Source organism: Diadema setosum, chromosome 1 (assembly GCF_964275005.1).
Source record: "Diadema setosum chromosome 1, eeDiaSeto1, whole genome shotgun sequence".
Lineage (NCBI taxonomy): Eukaryota > Metazoa > Echinodermata > Echinoidea > Diadematoida > Diadematidae > Diadema > Diadema setosum.
This window is the reverse complement of record NC_092685.1, coordinates 6,590,154-6,609,033: the sequence shown is the minus strand read 5'-3', so window position 1 is coordinate 6,609,033 and position 18,880 is coordinate 6,590,154. Positions and strand designations below refer to the sequence as shown.

At 38.3% G+C, this 18,880-nt stretch overlaps 1 protein-coding gene across 2 annotated transcripts in view; it reads left to right on the top strand.

The window, feature by feature from the left end:
- Positions 1-18,880, top strand: part of LOC140233674 (serine/threonine-protein phosphatase 2A 56 kDa regulatory subunit epsilon isoform-like) — an 81,682-nt gene that overhangs the window by 24,426 nt on the left and 38,376 nt on the right. For both annotated transcript variants that reach the window (XM_072313776.1, XM_072313784.1), the window contains exons 3-7: positions 1,269-1,370; positions 3,653-3,745; positions 7,026-7,156; positions 14,335-14,394; positions 17,159-17,267. In XM_072313776.1, coding sequence (XP_072169877.1) covers positions 1,269-1,370; positions 3,653-3,745; positions 7,026-7,156; positions 14,335-14,394; positions 17,159-17,267 — 495 coding nt within the window. The remainder of the gene's footprint in view (positions 1-1,268; positions 1,371-3,652; positions 3,746-7,025; positions 7,157-14,334; positions 14,395-17,158; positions 17,268-18,880) is intronic.

Sequence of the window (18,880 nt, the reverse complement as noted above, 5' to 3'; positions counted from 1 at the left end):
TGTATGATTTAGCATCACCTTACATGTCTAGGAGCCCCATTGGGGCACCCTTCATGTCTGCCATTATTGTCTGGTTGTGGTGCACAGTTCGTAGAGGAGAATTGTGTTTGCATGTAGAAGCTAATGTACTTCTTGTTCCCGACTTCCTTTTTCCACTCTTATTTCTAAGCATCCATCACCCCTTGTAATGTAATACCCGTAATACCAAATAGCATACAAGGTAGAATTTCATTCCTATTTTGTATGTTATCAGATTTTGATGAATGCAGCCTACATTTATTGTACCGTTAAAGGCCATGTATAGCGTTAGCCAGGATTTTTCTGTGGTTTAATTTTCTAAACAGGACCATCCCCCCCCCCCCCAAAAAAAAAAAAAAAAAAAAAAGCAACAAAAAAAAAAAAAAGCAACAAAAAAAAAACCACCAACATTGATGATAATTTAATGGCCAGTCATAATACTTTCAGTTATGATGTGGTCTGTTTGAACTGTTTTACAAGGACATAAAATCATGACCGATGCATATATAGTGTAGACAAGAACTTTCGCGTGCATTTTAATTTTCACAAATCTTGGCTGTCATGAAATTCACGAAATTAAAATGCATGCGAACATTCCTCATTTTACAGTATCTGACAAGCAGTTCATAATTGCCCAGTGTAATCCTGTACATGTACAGTAGGTAGAAAGTATGTCAAACATGCCATTATATGATATGTTTACAATACAGTGAGATTTTTGCTCATCATTGGAAACTTTATACAACAGTCTCAATGTGTGGAAGCTGCAGAGGTTGTGATGAATGCCTGCCATATGTAGTTCAGTGGTCCAAAATGCTTTGGCAAATTGTGAGAAAAACAAAAACAAAACAAAACTGCAAAACAAGAGCAAGAAGTTCCTGACAGTTTGCATTATGTCCATGGGCCTGTAGGCTCAGCATATCTAATCCACTGTTATTCACAGCACATACATTAGCGAGCTTTACATCTGCCGAATGCTAAGATGATGCAGCCTTCTAGGCTGTACATTGGAGACAGCTGTCTCTCACATATGTGCAGAACACCATTTTTGGCCTAATCAATGTCGTCTTAGCATTTGTGTCGCTGATCTAAAGCCTGCTATTAAAGTATCCTCCTATGCTGTAACAGCCTTTGCCGTATTCAACTCTATGTCACGTAGAAATATTATGTCCCTAATGCTGCAGGCTGCTACGAGAAGCACATCCATGACTTCATAGTATAATTGTTTCTCACATGATTTCAATCTCCAGATCTCGTGTAATATCTTCAGAACATTGCCGCCCAGTGAAAACTCCGACTTCGACCCGGAAGAAGACGATCCAACGCTAGAAGCATCATGGCCTCACTTACAGGTACAAGCAGGATCCCGTGTTGTAACTGGGTAGCATGTAATGCAGAATGAGCTTGATTATAGGTAGCACCAAAATTTATGTAGAATTTGAAGAGTCGCACGGACAAACATAGATTGTTACCCAGAATTTACTAACATTTACCGAAGAATCTATATTTCTCTATGTTTGCGCTAATTGCGAGTTCAATTTCAGGAATTGGAAGCCATATTGCGAAGATCCTCACTGTTTAGGACCCAAGAGTAAATATGTGATGAAGTCACAATATTTTTGTTTCAAGATCATTACTGAAAATTACACTGATCATGTGATTATTTTAATATGAATAACATTATGGCTATGGAGAGTGCATGAAACATTTTTGAATGTGTCACGCTTAATTCAATTTGTGTGCTGTTTATGCAAAACAAAAGACTTTAATGGATTATTAGTATTTGCCATATATTTTGGCTAATTATGATCAATATTTCCTTAAAAATCCATATTTAGTATTGATAGTATCCTGTAGTACTGATTTAGCTTTGATAAGTCTGAATATAATTTGTGAAAATGTTTTATAACCACAATCATTTCAAATTTAGTGACTGAAAGGAAGGTACAAGTGTACCTTTAGCCCCCCCCCCCCACCCTTAATGGATACATGATTTATTGCCATTGGCTCCTTGTATGTATGTATGTATGTGTGTGTGTGTGTTTGTACAAGTATGTGATTGCAGAAAAAGTACAAAAGAAAATAACATACCTGAATAGTAAACAATGTAAAAATATTTTGTGGAGACTGCCATCAATGTTCCAAACAAAGAGGCTACATTAGCTTGCAATAGGGTATAATTACATGGAATATGTCAGTGTGTACTATATACACGTAGTGTGTGTGTGTGTGTGTGTGTGTGTGCATCATTATGCATGTATGCCACACCCTTGTTGTCATTATGTACTTGAAGACTTTGTTAACTCCTGACTGAATTATTGCTAGTCACCTTGAATCCATTCCTACTCTTTTATCTGTAGACGTATTGTATGCTGTGTACATTGCACAGATAGAAAGAAGGAGAGAGATAGAGACTGAAAGAAAGGAAATATGACGGATGAAAGTGGAGAGAGGGGGAGAGAGAGAGAAAGGGATGGTGAGATAGGGAGAGAGATGGAGGAGAGGGAAGAAGAGAGTGAAAGGGAGATTCAGCGGTAAGCTTTTCTAGTAAAAGTATTCAGCAGTCAGCATGGCATACCTAGATGAAAATCAGCATGGATAAATGCCTTCAATGAAAGAGGGGTGGAGCTCGCACTAGATTTTGTCATTGTTTCGTGATACACTGTCAAGATCAAAGTGTTTCTAGCTAATGCTTTTTTGATTTGTTTATTCTATGATAGTGATAATAATAATGATGATGATGATAATAATAATAATAATGATAAACATAATGATATTGTTATTATTATCATTACTATTAGTAGTAGTAGTAGTAGTAGTATCCAAATTATTATTCAAACAGGTATTATGCAATCACCTGCTAGCAAAGCAGAGCATTATCAATCACAGAAATGATATTCACGAAGGGATGGAGCTCAGCATTTCATAGAGCAGCTCAAAACCTTTGTGGATACGCATGCATGCACAAATTACCATTCCATAGATGTATGAGCATGTGATATTCTGAGCTCCTTGCTATTCATAAGATGACAAAAGTGCAGAATGTGTGAAAAATGCATCAGACTGACAGAAACAAGTTTATTTTTCATTATGATGAAAATGAGATTATGATACAGAAAAGATTGAGCTTAGCAAGCATCTAAAATGCTTAAATGGGTACCCCAATGTGTATGACTTCCTCAATGATATGAGTTTGACTTCTACTTGAAATACACATTCATTCAATTATGTCTGAATACCTGGAGTTTCTTCTTTTCTTTTCTTTTTTTTTTTTCATGGTCGACCAGACAGAACAATGACCATTAAATAGACTTATATCCACCAAAGTTCTAGCAAACCTTGAACAATATTTAGCCAATTCTGAGTAGCCATGGGCTCCTGCTTATTTCAAATACGTGCTTATGTGGTAGAGAATGTTGTTCTCCTGTCTGATACACTGTGGGGCCCCTTCGGTTCAGTATTCTGGATATCCCATCAGCTGCTATCCCATAGGACTGCAGCCGACTATACGTCACTACTGTAGGTGTCCCTCAATTGCTTTCGTACACTCTAGTGTAGCAGAGTGCCATCATGGCAACAAGGCACTTGCTAACCGTTTATTGATCATCATGTTTGTCTCTTGTTTCAATTTCAGATTGTATACGAATTCTTCCTGCGGTTTTTAGAGTCACCAGAATTCCAACCCAGCATAGCCAAGAAATACATCGATCAGAAATTTGTGATGCAGGTAAAGTCGGCTGATGAAATTAGTCTGATGTTAAATGTCCCTTTTAAAGGTACATGTACATATGTCTTTCTTTCTAAAGTTGTAGCCAATGCTTTAAGATTCTATTACATATTTTTTCTAATTTTTTTTTTTTTTGGTAAATATTTTACAATACAACAGAAAGTAAGGATATTGGCTAGTGGAGTTGCGGTGTCTTGATTTATATAAATCGCATTGTCAACCTCTATTAATTATTCTGCTTTCTTATTGCGAACTGAAAGTCATATGTCTACTCTATATTGTTGATTAATATTAATCAGTAGTGGTAGCTTTTGCTCCTCAAACTACTTTCAAGTTCCTGCCGTTACTTGTAATGTGTGTTGAATTATGAGCAGAGGTTAAAAACTTACTTTGTATTAAAGTACTACACATGCTCTGAGTCAGTGGTTGTAGTGTAAAGGCCTATGTGCTTTGTCTCCCAAAGGCTATAGTGCATTAGACTTGTTAATTGTGTATTATGCTATGGATGTAATATCAAAGTAAATATAATGAATGAACCTTGAAATTGCTTTCCATTAGAAAATTTTGAATTAGCATTCTTTTACAACCAAGAAGCAAAGCACCCAAGAGAGAGAGAGAGGAAAGGAGAAAAAATAAAACTAGTTGACCAAATCATAGAGTTGATGAGACCTGGTTTAAATTGCTATAGGCATGCTATTGTAGATTGTTGCTACTGTTTGTTGCTCCTGGGGAAAAAAAACTGAACAGGAGAGATAGAAGGAAGAAGACTTGACACTCATGCCAAGACATAATCTTGAAACGGGTGGGTCAGGGTACCTGCAGATTTATGATTTATTTCAGCCTAAGTGCCTAGCTATTTACAAACTTAGACATGATGAGAAGCTCACTATAACCGGTAATTAAAGGTAGGGATGTGTCATAGAGATTATATTTCACCATTGAAAAAGTCACTACTATGCATTGTCGTGTGACTGGGGAAGCAGTTATAGAGCAGGAAGAAAAAAAAAATCAACCAAACAAAACAGTACGGAGACCAGCAGAGTACCGGCGGTAGATTGTGACAGTAGTTTGATTACAAAATCTCACACAGGTCATTCACAATATTCTTGTGGTGAGATAGCTGTGTGATTAGCCATTAGTTTACACACCAGTTTTCCACACATCTGTATGGGCAGTAGTTTCAGCCGAGGTAGGAAGGCCTAGGCGCTCCATGGAGAAAATTGCCTCTGTCAATATGAGCCACTCCATTGTGGCTGCCCAGTGTAAATATTTGTTTTCCCTAGGTACCAATAATTGTGAATCATATTTTAGCTCCCACGTGCGTTGTTTGTGTCACGAGTTTACAAAAGATTACTTATGACTCCTGTTGTTAATGGGGTGGCCTAACTCTTGAAGAGAAAAAGTGCATGGTATACATAAAAGCGATTTGAGTACATGTGATAACAATACATGCACACACATACTATTTGTACTTATACAAGTCAAGTTCATCTTTATGTGACATACAATTGTACCTTCTATTTGTGGAAGAGATCGGCATGGAGATTAAAGCTTATTGTAGTTAGGCATGTCATTGTTGTTACCAAAGGTCAATGTCAAACAAGTTCCAATGTGTACATGGGAATACTTGATATTCCAAAATTATGCAACTGATTTTTCTTTTCCAGCATACTTTTCTTGACTAGCACTGTAAATCCATCAGATATCCAGTTTAATGTGTTGCCGTGTTACACGGATGTGCAGTATTCTTGGCTTGCCCACTTTGGGTTACTGTAATTTGTTGTTATTTTTAACACTTGTCCTCTTTGTTAATCATTATACAGTGCACTACTGTTGATGTAACGAACATAGTTATTATGAAATTCTTGTTACAATGAAGTGAAAAGTTAGGACCCAAAATCATCATCTATTATATATTCATATTACTCTGTGGCTGTATAACAGAATTTCAATGTAACAAAGGGAAAAGACCAGTCCAGAGGACGTTGTGATGATGGGAGTCACCTGTAGCTAAATATTGCCTAATATAATAATATATAACATTTATAAAGTGCTTAATATCATATTTCTGTGCATCAGGTCATGAATATGATTCATGACCTGATGCACAAAGAAATATACAATCAGGAGATATTTTCTGTTGATTTTACATGAGAGAATTTGGCACCTGTATTGCAATAGACGACATGATGAAAATGTAATTGATCTGTGAAGTATATATGTAGTCTAAGCTAAAGAACATGCGCATTAATGGTATGCATCATATCAACTTGCCTTTTAGGGGATCTAGAAGGCATATTTTGAGTAGGTTCCATTTTGCACTCACAAATGGCAGCTTAGGCATAAAATTTGTCCAAGTCTCCACACTCATTATAGCTCACTGGAGGTGGAAGCCTTGCAAACTGATACTGAGGAATGTAGCTGTTTTTCTCCATAATCAAATTTGAGCACTCCATTCGTGAAGATTGGGGAAACCAGGTGCCGTTATCTCATTACCTTGTTGTCAATCAACTAGCAAAGGAGTCATGGTGTTTGACGTTAACACCTATGGTGTAATGACAGTGGGTGTGAGGTATGATGTGGTAGTTACAAGGGCCTGTCATAAGTAGATAGATTTCAATCACTAATTCACATATCTTTTACATAGTTCAGCTTATTATATGTGTGTGTATTTCAGTTGATCATATTCCTAAATTCTGTTGATGCTAGATTAGAACAGACAGTCTAATGCATGTATTTGTGAATACAGTTTTTGATGTCTCATTCTAAAGTGAGCTGTCAGTGTTATAAAAACCAACCTGCTGTCCATTGCCACAATGCAAATAAGATAACACTTTGATACAGTTCCTATACCTCAAGAAAATGTAAATCTGCAGATATTAATTGCAGCCACGCTGGTTTTATCATGCCTGGTTACACCGAGCCAATACCATGAGTGACTAGACACTGCATATGGTAGTAATGCTGGTAAAGAGAGATGACTGAGGGAATTAATGCATAGCTGGCAGCTATTAGTAAAATTTAGGAATTCTTGATAATTTCAGCATATGTGACTACTGTTTTGGCTGCGTGAAATTTGGTATATCATCAGTAATTTTCTATAATAGATACTTTATGCCTCTATGCAAAACAGCCGACTATCAGTAATTTTCATAAGAATGATTAGTAGATTATACACAGACATGTTGGCGGCTATGTTATTAATATATCTATTCAATAATAGCACTTGATTCACATTATTATATCTTGTCTCTCCCTTTTACCCCTTGTTCATTTCAAGCTGCTGGAGCTCTTTGACAGTGAGGACCCCAGAGAGAGAGACTTCCTCAAGACAGTGCTTCATCGAATCTACGGCAAGTTCCTTGGCCTCCGGGCATTCATCAGAAAACAGATCAACCACATATTCCTCAGGTACGTTAACCCATAGAGATCCTTTGTCGCCATGAAATTAAAAAGAGAAAAGGGGGGGGGGGTGGAGAAGGGGGAGTGGAAGAATACGGTGGGTAGAGGAAAATAATCAGGTATACCCTTATCAAATTTCTTTGAGGAAGTTTGCTTATTTTAATCATGAGGAATTCAGTTATGGCTATTGTATTCTTGGTGCTCTGCTGCTTTCACATGCCTTGCAAAGGACAATTCTTTCTGCAATTCTGTGACAATGTTGACTTGTCTCCTATGTTGTATGTACCTGTGATCTATTGTTTTTGGCTGACACTCGTTAAAAGACTCGGGAGGCTCAAGCGCTATTTTTATGTCCTGGCTGGCTGGCCGAACATTCACCGACATTGCTGTGTGGACTTTGCTCCCTGATTGTTGCTGAGACATTGTAGTCCTGTGCATACTGGTTGTGATTGAGTGCTTCCTCTTGATATTACTGTCGGTCAGATTGAGTGTGTGACATGAGCTGTCAAGCAGTGTCTTATGAAAAGCAGTTAATTCCTTCCATCCCAGGAGAAAGGAATCTGATGACAAAAAGCTTGATTGACAGGAATTCCATCCAGTTGGCAGTTGTACAGATGGAAGTGTGTTCTGTTCTTTTCTTGCAAATTGTAGACTCAATATTCATACATATATTTAGTTCATTATAGTGTGTGTGCAGAGCCGTTTACATGGCCATTGCACCACTACTGGTACTTTTAATAAACTGTCATGTATTCATGGAGAAATTACCCTTTGGTAGAGTTATTTAAATCAGTGCAAGGAGCAAATCAGGGAAATTTTATGGAAAAGTCAATGGGATGTCAAAAGGTTGTGGCCATTCTGTTAAAATCATCTAACATGAACCCTTGTTGCATCTTTGTAGAGCTGTGTTTATACTTGCAAAGGACTGCTAGTATTCTGATATTTTCTACACAAAGTACTGTTGCTTCTATGCCTCTTAGGTTAAAACAAACAAACAAACAAACAAAACAACACCTTACAATAATTCTGCTCAAGATGTCTCCGGGAAATAACGTTCAGACACATCCTACTAAATGGAAGATCAGGGAAATTCATGTTGAGTCGGATTGTGGAAACAGGGCACGATAGGGATTTTGTCCTACTTGCCCGAATGGACATTTGCCCAAATGTCCATTTGGGCAAGGACCCCATGCTAACGACAAGCAGGCAAGTGAGTTTGTAGCACCCAGGAAAACGTGTCAAAACAAATGGGCCATCTTTTTTACGTAGAAATGAGGGCTATCCCCAAGGTATGCCAGAAGACATACAGTGATGGTAAGAATTAGAGATGAAATACTGTGATAATTATTGATTGCTATCAAGGCAGACTTTTTACCATATTAACAAGTCAACCATGTTAAGTACATCCTATTACAAGATAATTTCAAAGAAAAAACAAACAAACTTGTAAGTCTGAGGATGATGTCGTAAGTGTACCCCTACAGTGTTGTTTCGTGTATATTGTGTGAGAAATGTGCCAAGGCCTGTCAAAAAATTATGCAGTAGCTTGATATTTGATATTCAAACAAGCTATGGTGACACAGGTGTCACAACATCAACTTTTGTGATATAGGAAACATAATGAGTGATAGATCTGTGTCTAATAAGAGAAAGGATATCATAACAAAGCTTTCTCAGGCTGTTCGTCTGTTGTTGTAGATATCAGTACTTCACATCAGTAAAAAATTCTTGCTCAAGATCACATCAATACTGAGTAAATGGAGCACAGCAAAATGTGTCTTTCAGGATGGAGTCAAGTTAAGCACACTTGCAGTTGTTATCATGTCAGTATTTTAGAAAAAAAAAATGAGGCTGGAGTAGAACATTTGCAGTAATAACAACTGTGCTAGGATATTACCGGAACACAGCCCATGTAGCAAAGGAAACTACTGGCATTGTCTTTGTGGCATTCACTCTCATTAGAGGTCTTAATTTTCAGTTTCACATGAATATGGTTTGAAAATGTCATAATGCACAGCTTGGTTTGTATGTCGTCTGACATGTAATTACGGACGCCCAATTTAATTTGTAGTTTTTTGTTATATATCCCACACACCGTGCATGAAGGGTCGTGTGTAATTAACATGCTCATTTCATTGTGAGAATGTCTGTTTGCTTTGAGCGGCCAGCAGTTACCAGTATGAGTAGTGTTTAAACTTGGAATTTGAACATGCGTGAAGGAGAAAAGGAGAAAAAATGAAGAAGATGTTCATAAGGGAAAAAATGAATGCCATATTGTGTTTTCTCTGTGTTTAGATTGCGCCAAGACGGACTTGAAATGGACAGAGATCTTTGCGTCATTCTGTATCGTGCACGACTGTGCACTCCCATTAGTTATGTCTGTGTGTGGCTGTCCTTTCTAATGGTGCATGCAATTATAGAGATGTTAATGCATTGACAAATGAAGGGCAAGTGTAGGTTAATATGGTAAAAGTGACTCCACGAGTGTGGAGAAAGTCAAAGACTCCTTAATTACCTCAAAGGCCATGGGGTAGTAGACAGAAAATGACATCAACTACCAGCTTTATTAAGACAAACTACAATGGCAGTATGGGGTGGCTGATAGAGTATGGAGTGATGAGTTCAGAGCACTTTATGATCTCAGCAAAGTAGTGTCTGGTGTCAAAACACAAAGCTCCTTTTCGTAGTGATGACAGGAAGAAAATGTGCACAAAATTGAGTCATGCCTTTCATTTTTTATAAATGCTTGTTTCTCTATGTCTCCACCGATACAATGACTTTATGTTGTGACACATTCAGTGAATAAACAATGTAGATAAATAAAATGTAAATAAATTGTAACATGTTGTGTAAATGGTATGCAGAGCCAGTGTAGGCATGCCGTTGGATGAGACATACAATTGTACATGCACACATAAAAACCTGAATACAGCTGTGTGTGTGCATCATGCCTTTATTTGCGCCTTGTGAGTGTTCATTCCAGTCGCCGAGGTACAGAGCGCACATGCATGGTATAGAGATCAAATGTTGCTGAATTCCTGAAGGACTACGTGGTCGAGTACTGTAGCTTGAAGTTTCACCCTGCACACAGTGCAACCGGCCAGGTACAAGGAACTATCTGCCCATCAGGAAACCAGCTTATCTTTGGTGCTGTTGTTAGTGGTGACATTCGTTAATCACACAGCCACTCTGCTGTGTACATGTAGCTGCCATGAGGACTGAAAGCCCTTTGTAAACACCGTGTCAGCCCATGAACCCTACCCTGGGATTATATCTCTGTGCATTTTTTCCCCTCATCTCATCTCTCTCATCCTGTGTTCTGCTGGGTGAAGGGGGAAACATTAGGGGAAGAAAGGCAGAAAGGCAGCCCTCAAAATCAGAATTTGAAAGTGCGGTTGTAAGGCAGGTTTTCCTTTGCAAGTTGTATGAAAGGAATTTCTCTTGTCCGCTGACATCATGTGACATATTTTCCAAAGCAGTGCCTTAGGGTATAGAACATGTTTTACAACTGGGCCAGTTTCATAATGCATTCAATTTTATGGATGGAGTGTTTTACTTCTAATCACTCAGCAACAAGCAATCCAGTGTTCGGGTTGTCAAGTGAGTTTTTGCGTGTAGCATTCAGGAGTGGCTATTTTAGTATAATATCAGTCAATGCCACACAGGGGCATTGGCCAGGCACTATCTGCGGCCATAGCAAAATCATTTGAGTTTGATTAAACTCGGCAGACAATCTATATTTGAAATATTCTATTGTATCATCTCATTGTTATGATTGCCAGACCTGAGAAGCATTCTACTGTCTGCAGCTGTTCAGTGAGTGATTGTATTCAATACTGACGTACACTTGTCTTCCTCCCACGCTGCATTTTGCTGATCATTGAGTAGTACAAATCGGCATGAAACAAACCAGTGCTTGTAATATTTTTACAATATCAGCATAGAGTGCATAAGACATCTTCATGGATGTCTCCACGTTAGAAAAATTTAGTTCTGATGGCGTGCTTGTCTCCAAACCTTTCTTGTTTCTTGAATGAGAAAGTATTCTCTAGCATGCTCTGATTAAGGAATGTGCAAAGGATGATCATCTTAAACTTAAATGTCCCATCATCCTTGCCTTGCCATTGAAACTTGATTGAAGAAATACCAATGCATACAACAGTTTTGATAGCTCTCTGATTGCACTTTAACTAGACTTCAAAGAAGCAGCTCATGGTGTTGGAAGCTTGGAAATATGTTACAACCCACTTATTTTTTTTTCCCCTGAAGGGAAAGAGGATGGTTTCCATAAGGGCCTAAGTAGCACTTTGAGTCAATACTGAATGTGTCCGAGTGGATCTCTGACATAACTGTTTGCAGTGTATCTTTTGTGGCATTCCTGCTGGCATTAGGTGAAATATATTGGCCGTATCCTTTGATGGGATTATGCAGAAAAACACACTGCCTGCTCAGTCTTCTGCAGAGGCAGCAACGCATGACTCCCAGAGCATTTCAGTGATTTAAGTTTGTGGTGGTGTTGTTATTGCGAGGAGATCTCCAGACTAATCCCCTATTCTGCGTGGTGCGAACTGATGTAATGGTTAAGTGGTTGTGAAAGTAGTTCATGTACAATGATCAGACTGGAGTGTTGTAGTTCAATAAGCCCCCCTCCTTCCCTCCTCCCACCCCCACATCTCTCCACATCCACTGTGTATGAAAACTTCCATACATGTACATTTATCATGGCTAGGGTATCTTCTGGATGGCTTAAAGGCTTGTAAGCTCTCAAAGTTTCAACAGTTAGTCGGCCAACATGTAACAGTGTATCACTGATATTAATCAATCATCAAAGTAGCTTGCATGTTCGTGTCCATTGCAGTGACACAATGAATGATTGTCAAACTGTTCTAAGCATAAAAACTTTTAACAGAGTAAACATTTAATTTCAGTGCACCATATGATATATCCCTGAGAAATACTGATTGTCTCTTCATAAGGATAGGTTCCAACTACTGTATACGCCATATATTTCGCGAGTCTAAATTTTCGCGAATCGGGAATTCTTGACGATTTCACGAGTGGTTAAATTCGCGATTGTGGAGTCTTGTACTGAACGAAGAAATGTACACGCGTACGTCACATCCACATCGGGGTCAGAGTCAATATTTTTGCGTGACTTTAATTTAGCGAATAGCACCTGACTCACAAAATTTGCGAAAATAAAAACCTCGCGAAATATTTGGCGTATACAGTATGTGAAAGAATATTTTCCAGAACATACACTCTAGAACTCTATGTTATAGGCCTATACAGACAGACATGTCAAGCATGAGCACATTAAATGTATCACTTGGCAATTTAAGCAAATGTCCTTCAGCCAGCTACACAAGGAAGTATGCAAATGCGAGTAATATCACGGAACAGCCAAAGTTAAAGTCAGAAATCACACCCAGATCTCTTTTCTGAAGCTCATTTCCTCTCAGCAGTCCTATGCTGACAAGAGGCTGGAACTTCTCACACAGTGACTGCACATTGTTTGCTGTTGTGTGTGCAAATTAAACATATGGACTGGGCAAGGGTGTACACTTGATACGTCTCTCCATTCAAAGGCATTTGTTTATGAAATGCCTGACCAATAGTACTTGGGATGCCTGCTTTCTCTGTTACCAACCAGCGGAAATGCAGAGCCATGCTCCTCATTTCTAATGGATCAGGTGCGTGATGTCAAGAGCAAATTTCTCAGTATCCACGGCAACCTCTCAATGAGCCTGTGCCACAACTTTGCGCGCCTGCAGTAAATGTTCTACCTTTCGACTGCTGTTCACTTGGATGGCTCTGCCATTCTTTGTTGCATGCACAAATCATGAAAACATTTCTTATGCACTGGCAATTTACTCAGCATGCTGTGGGAGGAATGGCATTTGTGTTAAATATTTCTCTGAGGCCATTTTCTCGCCAGCACATAATTACTGAGTTTTGAAGCGCTGTCCACTGTGTCGGGGAGAACTGATTGACGTCCTGTTGTTGCTTTCAGAATATCTAATCAGTAATGACCTTATCATATGTCTTCTCCTTGTCATGGGTCCATCAAAGGGAGAAATCAGAATGGATTCAGCTGGGAGAGACTAACAACTCAGCTGCTGTGGGATCTCTCTTATAAATAATTGAATTGTGGCTAAAATAGTGTAGACAGTTGATCTGGCAGTGTGATGCATGAAATATAAGTATATCCCTGCAGCTGATATGATAGCATACATGTATTTGAATACGCCCTCTTTGTTCCCCACTTATCTACTAGCTAAAATATGACAAGGTTATAGGTAGGGTATAGAATGGCTTAGAATCACTGCCAAGAACAAGATTTTGAATAGTTAATAGGGAACTTACCCCTTATAAAAGGCAGTCATACCAGCATGTCGGCTGTATGTTCAGCTGTTTGTAAAAAAAAACAAAAAAACAACAACAACAACAACAACAACAACAACAAAAACCTTTTTCATTTTAGGATATTGTGTAGCACTCATTTGCTCTATGTGTTGTTTGAATTTGCTCTATACACTAGGTATCAGAAGATGGGTTGTATGTGTGTGTGTAGATGTTTAGAATTTTGACTTTGAAGAATGTGATTTTAAGATGCATAGCCTTTGATGAATCAAGGAGATTATGATATGTGAGAAAAGGGCCAATTGTGTATTATTTAAAGCACAATTCCATATGATGCTGTAGTTGACTTTTAAACAATGTGAAATTGAACTTATGATATGTTTCATCAAAAGTGGACTTCAAATAATGTTGTGGAATATTGAAGTTTTTTATTAATAGTGATACAAGTACATGATTGATTATGATATTTGGTTCTGGATAAATTTTCTCCTACCTGATGGCTATTCTCTACTTTCAGCCCAAGCTTTTCAAAGTGTTTGGATTCTCAATAAAGCAGTGCAATGTATTAACATTTCTTCAGCTATTCAGAGGAAATTTTGCATGGGGTCCACTCATAGTCATAATGTCCAGTGACCTTAAAAACAAACATGGAAACATGGACATCTGTGAGTTGCTGTAGGCAGTGGTAAGATTTGTCATGTGATTCTGTCCTCTTCATCCATTTCTTGGTATTGCATATACTTGATGTAATATTCCATATCAAATCTAACATAGGATATTAAATTGTTTTCCTATTCCATTTCTGCATTCATTTCATTTTCCAGATTTATTTATGAAACAGAGCACTTCAATGGAGTTGGGGAATTATTAGAAATTCTTGGAAGGTGAGTATTCATTGGATGCGTGCTGATTTGTTATTTTGTATAGTCAGAATAGAATCTAGCGAAGTCAGTTTTGCATTTCTTTCATTTCAATATTTGAATCTAATTTTGGATTTTATATATATATATATATATATATATATATATATATATATATATATAGTTTCCTTTCCAAAGTATTTCAAATTGTATTGATTTGAAAAGAAAGGAAATGCATAGTCCTGGAAGCCTGGCATGATATTTCATAAACTGAATGGCCATTATGTACGGCTTCTTTGCGTAGGTGGTTAGATTTTCTGTCATTAGTGTAGATGTACGTTGTACATGTTCTCGTATGTGTGTGCAGCAGTGCCTGATGTCATACTGGAATGCTAATAAACCGACCGAAGAAGAGCCAGACACATGTGCTACCATGGCAAGGATTTGGTGAAGCTGGTGTCCCAGCGTAATGTAATGCAGAGGTCTAAAGATAGGGCAGTGGGTTCCAGGACAGGTGCAGGCAAAGAGCAAAGGTTTAATCTGGAGAGAGACTGCGTTCATACCAGTCCAAGGGCACCAAGGGGTAATGGCTATGCTAGGCCAAGACAGATTGGGGGGGGGGGGGGGGATGGGGAGGGGGAGAGGGAGAGAGAGAATGTATGTGCTGTCTACGTATAGGGGGAGGACAGTGCAAAGGGAGAGGGGGAAAAAAAAAGCAAATTCAGAGCAACGACTGGTAGAAGGCACGATTCATCACTTTGGAAAACGGACACCCATTACGGGCTTACGCTTGTTGGGTGCATAATTGAATGAAGCTGCAGCACGGCAAGACTGTGCCAGTATGTGCACATAGTACTCGTTTTTGATTACACAGCTCACTTGCATTTCGTGAAGTGCACGCCAGGATGTGAGTGCCCCCCATACACGCGCTGACTTGTTGACCACACAAAGCCAGCTCCGTGCGTCTCCCTGTGTTTTCTGATATTGTCTATCGGCATGCATCTCGGTTAGATGATGATGTATGCGGCAAGCTTAGTTGCAGTAGGGCAGTTCCTGGGAATGTGGGGATGTAGAGCTTCCCTCACAGTCTAGCCAAACCATGAAAAGGCTGTGTTGGAATAATTGTACAGTTTATTCTAAAATGGAAATTTCTATTGTAAGATGTCTGAATTTTTCTTTCCATTGTATAATTCCATTTGATATCAAGCCATTGAACCTATGCATTAAATGAGAAATGAAAATTGTTGATCATTCTGTACAACAAGCATAAAATTGTTCTATTTTGCTGTCACTGCATTTGTCAGTTAGACAATTCATTCTAATGCATGTTTTCTTTTATGTCGTGAAAGCAGTGAAACAAAGGAAAGAGATTAATTCAAGTTGGAAAATATTGGATGTGATAAAATCTTGCCTTTTTAGTCCAGAACAGTTATCCCACATGTTTTATTATGGGCCACAACTCAATCTTATCATCTTGGTAACTGGATTGTGACATTAACTCATGTAATGCTAGTGATATTGCATGAAGTGTCACTAATTTTCTATGAAATATTTCCTGACTCTGCTGAAACTATGCAAAGGATTTAGTAATATCTTCCAAAACAGAGCAGGCTATTCCATTAAACCAAAGTCTGGAAAATTCTGTTTCAGGTCTTTTATGAATAAATCAGGTGGGTGGTTATTATGCAAGTGACACCACGGGACCGTTAAATAACCACGGCAGCAACTCTTTGAGATGCCCATTGGATGCAGTGGTAGATGATCATACAGGCATTTAGTTGGTCATCTTTTCCTCGTTCTGAGCCTGCTCAAAATCTTGGCTTATCTATTTCTTTTATATGATGAGTGGGGGAAAAAAAGCAAGATTCTCCTTTCAGATTCCTCTTTACAGGAAATGACAAAAATACTGTAATTTTCATTTAAATATGTGCATTTAGAAGTTGGTGCGCCCCCTGTCATACAATGTATGTATGAATGTTAATGTGTATATTCTCAGATATTTGATGTATTTTATATTTCATGTTTGTTTTTAATCTTATATCAAGCTATAGGAATTATTGAGGTTGAATGATTTTCTTGTAAACTTCTGTTTGCAGTCATGAATTGTACAATGAGATGATGAAATGTGAACATGAAAATATATGCAGTACTAGATATTGCTTGTTTACCTTTGAATAACCCATAAAAATGTTAATAGAGTATTTTTAATTGTATGCATTGCTTAAACCTTGTCATATTATGCCATCATTATGATACTGGTAACTTGGTCAGGGTCTGTGTGATCATTATTAAAGCTGCTTATGGAATTCTGTGCTGTCATAATGAGATTATAATTTAATTTCCTAATGAAGGATCTGCGCTGCAGGGAACTATATGAGGTTCTCTCTCCCTTGCTTGTTGGTGGGTAGAAATAATCACGGTGAAATGCACTTAATGAAATTACTGATTTTGTAGATCAGTCATAGAGGGATTTCATGAAGATTTGCTCTCATTTAAGAATGGTAAGTTTTCTTCAGTTCAAAGTACTTGTTCTTTCTAAGTGGGATAAATTATAAAGATCATCAGTGCTTTGCACTTTTTTAGTGTCTGGTCTTCACTAAAATGTTTGTCATATTTCTGCATTGCAGGATGGTTTGTACTTTGTATGCAAGTTGGTATTGATTGTTGGATCATAAGGTTGCTATGCACACTCCAGCGGAGTGATATGATATATATCCTTGTATATTTCCTGATGATTTCTGAATTTGATTTTCTGTTTTCTTACCCCCCCCCTTTTTTTTTACATCAGCATTATCAACGGGTTCGCACTGCCACTGAAAACAGAACACAAACAGTTCCTCATCAAGGTTCTCATCCCCTTACATAAAGTCAAATGTTTGGGTCTCTACCATGCACAGGTATGTGAAATTCAGAAGAATTTTAAGCTGGACTAGAATGCCATATACCTGGCAGTATTTTTAAGTACAAAGTACCATTAGTACTTGTGTCTTTGTATACAGTGATACATGCAATACTAAGTACGTTGTTCTTGTATTACTGTTGCTAATTGTTCACTGTAGGCCTCTTCTTCTGCTATCGCTGCTGCTATTACTACTTCTACTACTACTACCACTTTCTTGCCGCTACTTGTACTTCTACTGCTTCTACTACTACTACTACTGCTGCTACCACTGTTACTACAGGTACTACTACTACTACTACTACTACTACTACTACTACTACTACTACTACTACTACTACTACTACTACTACTACTGCTACTAGTACTACTACTACTACTACTCCTACCACCACTATTACTACAGCTACTACCATGACTACTTCTACTGCTGCTTCTACAACTATCAGTATGAATAATATAATTAGAACAGTTCGGAGACATTTCCTTTTCAATCAGCTTGTTGTTTGGGCAAATTCACTCAAAATTGATGTGGAAATCAGTGATTTTTTAAGTAAATGCAAAGTCTTATTCATTCCACCTCACTCTCATTGTTAGTCGTACATTGTATGTCAAGAGTGTTGTCTCTACCTCTGTGTCTCATCTGTGAACCAGTTGGCTGGCATATATCAAGCTTTGTAGAAGCATTTAAATGACTGATGGATTTTTCTACTTTGATACTACAAATTATTATAAGATATCTGCAGTTTGAGGGCCAGAGGCTGTAGGTCACTACATTGTCTGCCTGTTCAGGGGTAAATAGACCAAGATCCTGATGGAAATGGGCAGGCACTAGGATTTAACTCGTGTGCTTGTTACCTGTTGGACAAGGATTGATTGAATGTCAAAGGTCATAGGTCATTTGAAGCAGTACTGCAGCTTGATCATTCTATTACAACTTGGGGGAGTTGGGGGGGGGGGGAGGTATTGAATTGAGATCTAGAGAAAACATGAGTGCCCTTCCATGATGCCCACAAATCTGTATATGCATGGTATTGTGCTGCCTGCAGAGGAAGCCCAGGCTATTTTCTGGTCTTCCCATCAGGCAAAATGCATCAGTTAAATGATAACAAAGCTGACAGAAATAAGTAAGATTGACTCAAATCTGTGCCAGAGGTTACATGTTTGGAAGGCCAGACAGTCTCTTCTATGCCACAATTTGATAGCTTGTATAGTGAATACACTGTATGCATTGGTGTGAAGGGTTTCACGTGAAAGTGATCCGCCATTCAGTGATCTCATGCCAGATTTTATGTTAGTCGTCCTGTTCTGAGTCACCCTTCACCACCTGCACCAGGGAGGCATGCCTGGTAACTTTGTCATCTCATTTAGATCTGTCTGGTTCGTACACTGATGCTTCTGAATGTCTTATTCTCACCTATAGAACCAAACAGTAGAGGCCTTGGAGGAGAATGCTTCTTTGCCATCCTGATCGATTGTGGGCTTTTGGGTCCAACCAAAATCTGTCATTTCACTCTGTCCCATAGTTTTAAGTACTCTATTCGCCGAATATTTCGCGAGGGTTTTATTTTCGCGAATTTCGCAAGTCAGGTGCTATTTGCAAAACTAAAG